Below are 7799 nucleotides of genomic sequence, written 5' to 3' on the forward strand. Positions count from 1 at the left end.
TCAAGTACATTTGCAATCTATCTCAAAGTAAAAAATGTGTTACAATAGGCGTATCTGCTCAAAAAGCACGAGATCGTGTTCTTGTTTGTTTTGTTTTTTCAGTTAGCGCTAAAAAGCTTTTATGCCAATTAATCACAGTTAAATATGCAATATATAATTAATGCTCAAGTAGGGCATGAAAAATATGCTTTCTGTGACCCTCCGTGAGTAAGTTCAATATTGCAGCAGATTAAATGTATTTTTATCATTTACATAAATTGAAAAGATATAATTTATTTCATTAAAAAAAAAAAAATCTTTATTTCCAACCACCATACTACTTTAAACATGATGCACAGAGAGGTGGTGAGATTTCCTGTATATGTAGGGTTTTAAATTAGGAAAAACTGGAAGAAGCTCTGATGATTAGGAAAATAGTAGAAGACATGTCCACCGAGAAATTATCAAGGCTGACTACCGAACTCTACTTTCTCTAAAGGTTGGCTTTTATGTGTTTTGGCCAAAGATCAGTCAGAGCTAACTTGATGCATACGTGTGTTTTGGTTGCACAGCGCCTGCCTCACCCTAATGTGTCCATCTGATATATATTTCCAAGTGGAGTTTTAACGCACAATTTTCAAATGTGATGTGGCTAATAAATACTGCGGGTCAATCGCTTGTTATGCAGAGCTTTAAATTCTCCTGCAGGCTCCTGATAAAAAGGACTGCCGCTGCAGTGCGCATCAACACACAGTCAGGCATGGGAATGGTCGACAGCAGCTGTTGATAATAGTGTACAAGATGTATAGGGGATGTTAGTGTGAAGATTTTTTGGGGATGGGGGTGGGGTTAAAATTGTGTTTAGTGAGTGATGTAGGAGATGTGATAATGAGAGGCCAAGGAGAGCAAGTGTTACCTCATTATTGTAATGAAAAAGATATCCCACCATTACATCAGTTGGAAAAAGTGGCAATTAAAGTGCCCAACAAGGTTCCTTGAGGCAAGAAGAAGAAGAAAATGACTCTCTAAAGCCCATCTGTTCTGGATAATATGCGCCACATAAAAGAAAGCCCTAATCCTCTTTATTCAAGTCTGCTGCACTTTTTTTTTTTTCACCAATGATTGGGTTTTCTCAATTATTGCTCATCTTCACCAGATCACTTTGGCCACGAATAAACAGGCAGTTTTAGTCCCAAAAATAACAACAATGGCTAACAATTCATTTTCTTTCTCTCTTTTTTCAATAAACTTCTAAAAAAATTGCCTTCTACTGGTCAAAATAATCCTCAAAATGAAAAAGTATGAGGACAGTAATAATAATAATTCTACATTTCTCCTGCAATTGACTGAATCCATAACAAATGGAAATCATGCCAGTCCGCGCCATGGTGCCAGTTTAACTCAGTCTCACTGTGGCCCAGTTTAGACTGACGGAGAGACTTCAGATGCTTTTGCTGTTGGTGTAAATTCATCGGATTTACTGGAAAAAAAACAAAAAATAAAAACAACAACAACACATGAACATACAATAGGCCCAAATTAGCAGGTAGTATGGAGATGGGAGCAGGGCATTAATTCATTGCTGCTGTATGGCTTAGGCGATTATTAATGAATTAGAGCAGCCCGCACAGCCGCTGACACCCCACCCCTCCCCAAATACCCACCAACACCCACCCCTCCCACCCGCAGAGTGCAATAAATAAATAATACTGCAGAAGTCATGCATATGAACAACATGCATCGGCAGTATACTGCTGTAATGGGCTGAAGCTGCTGGGTCAATATGGTGGGCTAATATTTTTCAACATAGGCGATGTAGGCCAGGGCTGTTTTCCCAATCATCCCCCCACTGCTCACAAGGCCAAGAAGGCAGCGATTCATCCTCAAGCAGCCTGCACTCCAAACGCCTCCCCTGCACCCTGATTTCTGTTATCCATTAAAAAAAATAATAAATAAATAAGATATAATGAGGATGGATCCTATATTTAGTATAATTACTCTATAAAAAAAGGACCGCGGCCATAATTGTGTTGTGAAAACTGGAGTCAATAATAATTCTGGCTCAGGTCTCAGCAATTTGGGTAAATTTGAGGGGGGTAGTGGGGTGGGTTCATTTGTCTATATGTCCTTAAAGGCTCCCGTCCGTCCAAGCAACGAAACGCACAGGCTGCAGAAAAAGCAAAAGCAACTCGGCCGCCGTGCTGAATGACAAGCAGGCGGCTTAAACAGTCATCATTAACATGTGTTCAGAGCATTAAGAAGCAGCTTCCCGCTTAAGACCGTGTTTTGCTGCTCAAGTGACATACTGCCGGCTGCCTGCAGGCCTGTGCATGCATCTATGCGGTTGAATTATGGAGCATCTTTCTCCAGAATGTGAGCAAAGTGAAGATATCTGACACAAAAAAGCAATAAATAAATAAATAAATAAATGTAATTAATTAAATAAATAAAAAAACAAAACACCAAACCGTTCGCGCATGAAACCTGCAGGATTTTATGTCCGCACCAAAAATAATAATAAAAAGAAATGTAGGAATAAATATGTGTGCAGAGCTAGTGGAGGTCTGCGTGCAGCAAAGGTCAAATTAGTTGAGTGTAACAAGCAACAGAAACCCAAACAAACGAGCCCCGAGGCGCTAATTCACACGACGCGCCTCCTCATCTGCTTCCTCTCGAGATGCGCGCACTCTCACAGGAGGTTAAATAAAATCTAAGTATTTTGATAACACTTAATTTCAGACCGGCTCTGTGTGTTTGTTCAGTTTTGCTCACGATCCAGCATCCTGCCGCAGCACAAGAAGCAGAAAGAGGGAGGGGGTAGATCAGAGATTCCTAATTCAGCCAAAGTGCAAAATATCAAGATCAAAATGTGTGTTTGGATTTTTTGTTTAGGTACGTGTGTGTGTGTGTGTGTTTGTGTTTGTCTTGAAATTGTGATGCAAGTTGCAGGTGTTGCTAAAAAATAAATGTATGCAAAAATGTTTTGAAATGTTCATCGAGATCACTGGAGATTGTTCCTTGACTAACAGTTATCAGTGATTATTGAGAAGGAGCGGCTTATCTGCAGTTTTCCTTTTCTTTTCCCCTCTTGCAGACTTCTTCTCCTGATCCTGCGCCTGATCGCTCACGCTGAGAAATTCAGGCTTATTGTCTGCTGTGCTCCCAGGGAACAGCTGCTAAGCCAAGGCCACATTCCCAGTATACCCGACTCATCAAAACCATTCACCCCGCCACCAATCAGCTGCTGCGCATCCATATGTATATATGCTGGTAAACATAAATATAAAGGCGTGGAGACTGACCTCCATTCGATGATCACTAGATTGGGACCAAGTTAAATATCCCTCAATTCAAAGACCATATGCCATATAACAAATTATTTACGCTGATCCATTTAACTCACAGAATTATGTCATCTTAAAAAAAAAAAGAGAGGTAAAAAAAAAGGGGAGGGGGGCTGAGATGAAGTGTGTTATAGGTTAAATTGATTCTTGTGTATAAATGCTCTAGTTGCATTCAAATGTACTAAATAAACGTCAAGCATTTAGAAAATAACATTTAATTGCCATGGCGCCTTTTCGACAAAAGTGCTAATCCAATGCCCAACTTTATAATCCATAATATGGCATCGATAAATTTGGGATTCGTTTTTTTGTTTGTGTTTTGTTTAAAAAAAAACAAAAACAAAACACAAACAAAAAAAAAAGGAATCCAGATATTTTTTTTTTTCATCTTCTGTTTGCATGAAGCTTGCTTTTTCATTTCCTTAAGAGATTTAGACTCGAGTTCCCATAGAAGGATCTGCAAATGAAATAGTATCATTACTTCTTTATTCATTCCGTTCTTCTCCATCTAATAAACTTTATAAGTTTATTTTCTAATGTAAGTGTATTTGTACAAAAGACAAACAAACAAACAATCAGACATGAGCAGTCCTCCTGGTCTGTCTCGGGTCGGACAGAGAGTCTTTAGGACTGGGCTTAGGCTATTTGGGCCTACATTAAATACCTCCTTTACTTCTGTAAAATGTCTTTAAGTGTGTCTCTTTGAGGGGGAGAAAAAAGTCCTGCAGTGCGGTTCCGATGCAGTTACTCACATCACCAGGTTTCAGCCAGATCTTATTTCGTTTTGTTGGTGGTTTTTTTTTTTTGTTGTTTTTTTTTTACCGCGGGTGCGGTGTGCCGGGCATGGAGTTAGTCAGGGGGTTTAGTGCCGGTTGCCCCCCCGGCCCAAGGCCATGAATGAGCACCCTCGGGACCAGAGGTCTCTGGAGGCTGGGATGCGGCGTGGAAGGAGTCCGGTACATACTGCTGTACATGGCTGCGGCCGCCGCGGCTGCCGTCGTGCTGTCCACGGTGCCCAGCAGGCTGGGGTGGTAGAAATAGGGCGACGGGAACATCCTCTGTAAGGCCGAGTAGTTTCCTGCTTCAGCCAAGAGCTCTAATCCGACCGCCGTTTGCCTCTTCCACTTCGTCCTGGAAATCAGATCAAAATACAGGAGATGAATTATTTAATCACTCCTCTCTCTTACTAATTCCCCAAACGCCTCTTTAATTGCTATGCAGGGGGCTAATTATGGCAGTCAGGAGTTTATGGTTCAGGTTTAATTAGGCAAAAAAAAAAATAAAAAAATGAAGCCAGTAGTTTGAGGTTTTCTTAATCCAAACATATCTGAGCCGACTTTTCTCACACCTCCACAAGAGCCGGCAAAACTCAGCAAACGTGCACTGCAATGATGTTTTTAGATTTCTGAACAGCATTTTGGAAAATGATAAAGCTACAGGACACCAATGTATAATAAGTCTTTTTGTTATTTTTTTTAAAGAGAAGCATAACTGGACATTGGAAGGAGAAAAGGTACACCCAGAAATTATGTATCTTCTTTGGTGAACTATACAGCGAACAAAGGCTCTTAATGAAGCTGGAAATCAACCGTTTCACAAAATCTTTTAACATAGACGGACATTTGTAAAATATTTGCACTGTCATTTGATGTTTTTTTCCCCTCCCTAGTAAAATATATCTTGACATGACATGTAGGGCTTGGCTGTAAATGTGCTATGATGTCAGTCTCACAGATGTACGGCTCCGCCTGTTCAGCAGATAAAATAAAGTTTTATTTTTGCTTTAATCACCCCAAGAAAAGTCTTTCCTGTATTTTTTTAATGGATGTAATTATCCACTGGGCTTCAATACGTGGAGAAAGGTGTGTAAAAGTGTTACCAAAATAAAGGCCTGTCAAACATGTTAAATGTGAAATTGAGAAAAAGAAAATTATTTATCCAGTAACTTTGAGAAATTAAAATTACTGATGAATGTGGCAGTGAATACGTTTACAAATTTACATTTAATTTCAATATTTCCCACCATATATTGAAATCTTTTTTTTTTTCTAGAAAGATTTAAATCTGATTACGGTTGTTTATATTTACTCGTTCATTCTTATATATATATATTTTTTTCTTTCAATAGGACCAAATGAAAGCTTTGTTGTTGCACCGGGTGGACCTTGTGTGTTTTTGCCTACCGTCTGTTTTGGTACCAGGTCTTGACTTGTGTGTCTGTCAGGTTGAGAGCCGCGGCCAGGTCCATGCGGTCCTGCACGCTGAGGTATTTTTGTCGCTCAAAGCTCCTCTCCAGCTGGTTGAGCTGGTGGTCGGTAAAGGCTGTCCGTGCTTTGCGAGGTTTTTTCGTGCGCACCGGTGGACTCTCTCTGCTACTGGAGATCTCCCGGTCTCCTTCTTCTTTAGTCCCTGAACAGAACCAAATGAAACATGAACCTCCGGGCCTGAAGGCTGCTGTGAAAAAATATTTCTCTTAGAAGTCCAGTTTTCAATTTCATCTGGCTTTATTTTCAACTGCTGATACCCATAAACCCAACACATACGAGCCAATGGGAGGTACACTGAGTGGTGGAAGATCAGTTTCCACTCTCCCAGTCAAACTTTCCCCAACTTGTTCAGACACCTGCTTCAAGTGATGAACGCAGACACGTGTGGGAGAGACGCGATTTGTCTGCAGCCTATTTGTCACCTGAAGTTTTTCTCCTTTTTTTTTTTTTTTTTTTTTTGCCTGGCTTCTATTCCTTCAGAAAACGAGAAATCAATATGTCAATCCATGTCTATTTGTAGCTGTTTTTCAGTGTTCCGTGATCCCCCCTCTAGGAAGAACAATAATCTCTCTAATTGACCCACTAGGGAGGCCCCGCGCACCGGGAACATCACCAGGCTTACATCTGTTTTCACATCTATTAGACTAATAAAGGGAGCTGGAACTAAGACAAAGAAAGCAACTGGAGAGCCGAATAATTATGCCTATTATTATCCTTATTATAACATGGTGGTGTCTGGTAATTAAATAGATTTTCGTGCATCCCTGCTCTAAGCTGTGTTTGTTCTTTCCTGGCTGAATTTGAAGCCTATAATATCGCATCTAAACTTTCATTTTTATTAGAGGCAGCATCTACAACACCCATCCTGAGTGACCCCTGGGAAGTGTGTGTGTGTGTGTGTGTGGGTGGGGGGGTAAAAGCTGCATTGTGGTGGCTCTTACCGTTGCATTTCATTTCGCTCTGAATGTCCTCTCTTTTGTCCAACTTGCTTCTGCTCTCGTCTTGTTCCAACTTGGGCCTGAAGCCGTCCGGGGCCGTGGCACTTTCTGGTTTTGGCGTGTGATGGGGTGAGGATACGGTGGTGCTGTAAGGTGCGCAGGCTGCCAGCGGTTTGCTGTCGCCCAGAATGTCTTTGATGAGGAAGGAGGAGGTGGCAGTCCTCGGGGCGCAGCCGGCCCCGGCGAGCGGCTGCTGCTGCTGGGGCGACAGCGGCAAACTCTGCGGCTGGTTGTGGTGATGGTGGTGATGCTGAAGGCTGTCCGGGACCAGATGCGGATCGGCGGCGTGCTCCATGGTGACCGAAATGGGGGACGAGGGGGCCGTTCCCACAGTGTCTATCTCCGAGCATGGTGAAGGAGTCGCCTGGCTCCTGAAATCCGCTGTCCTGCTGTCGCCGAGCCGAAAATCTCCGTTCATGAGCACCGGGTTACCAGAGTTAGAGGCGCCGGATAAAATAGTGTCTATCCCAAAGCTCGACCCGCTGGATCCTTCCATATTAAGAAAGCAGTGAAGAAGAAGTCTTCATAACAACAGTGAGATGCTTCTCTTCCGGTGTAAATCAGGGAATGCAAGAAAGTCAGCAAAATGAACTGGGAGTATCAAAAAACAAAACAAAACAAACAAAAAAGAAAAAAAATAAACAAACAAACAAACAACAACAACAGAAAAAGAACACCCAACAAAAATCTATGAAAAAAAAATCGTATTTAAGAAAAGAAAAGAAAGAAGTTGACAAACCCAGGAGAGAAACAAAATCCACGTTTAGAAGCGGCTCAGACGGAACTATGGTCCAAGATGTTACATTCAGTGAAAATGCAGAAAAGCAAAGTGTGGGTCTGCGTAGTCCACGTCCCTTCTTGTGTTTGGATATTGAACTTTGTGTTAAAAGTTGAGGCGTATAGAGAGATATACATAGGGCTGACTCCTCGACATCAGGCTCCCCCTTTTTGCTGTTAATCGCTCCAGTGTTGCTCTACAATGACTTCCTATACTGACGTCACGGCCCACGGCGAGGGGGAATTAATATTTTCTCCTTTATAATAAACACTCGACGCCTTTTTCTCTCCCTCTCTCCCGACCCCCCCTCCCCCCCACCGGTGCACCACCTCCCCCCTTCCACCACCTTGTTCTCCGCTGCCATTGGCTCAGATCCTGACCGGCTCCGGCACCTCACCAATCAGGAAGTTGTTTCTTTATCTAGACAGTTCAA

At 42.0% G+C, this 7799-nt stretch overlaps 1 protein-coding gene across 1 annotated transcript; it reads right to left on the reverse strand.

Annotated features, from left to right (window-relative positions):
• Window positions 1–4141: 4141 nt before the first annotated feature.
• barhl2 (BarH-like homeobox 2) lies at window positions 4142–7084 on the reverse strand. Its single transcript, XM_029500742.1, has 3 exons — window positions 6532–7084; window positions 5507–5732; window positions 4142–4454 (listed from the first exon to the last, which is right to left on the reverse strand). Exons 1-3 carry the CDS (start codon window positions 7082–7084, stop codon window positions 4142–4144), a joined length of 1092 nt encoding a protein of 363 aa, XP_029356602.1.
• Window positions 7085–7799: the final 715 nt, after the last annotated feature.

This window comes from Echeneis naucrates, chromosome 4 (assembly GCF_900963305.1).
Source record: "Echeneis naucrates chromosome 4, fEcheNa1.1, whole genome shotgun sequence".
Lineage (NCBI taxonomy): Eukaryota > Metazoa > Chordata > Actinopteri > Carangiformes > Echeneidae > Echeneis > Echeneis naucrates.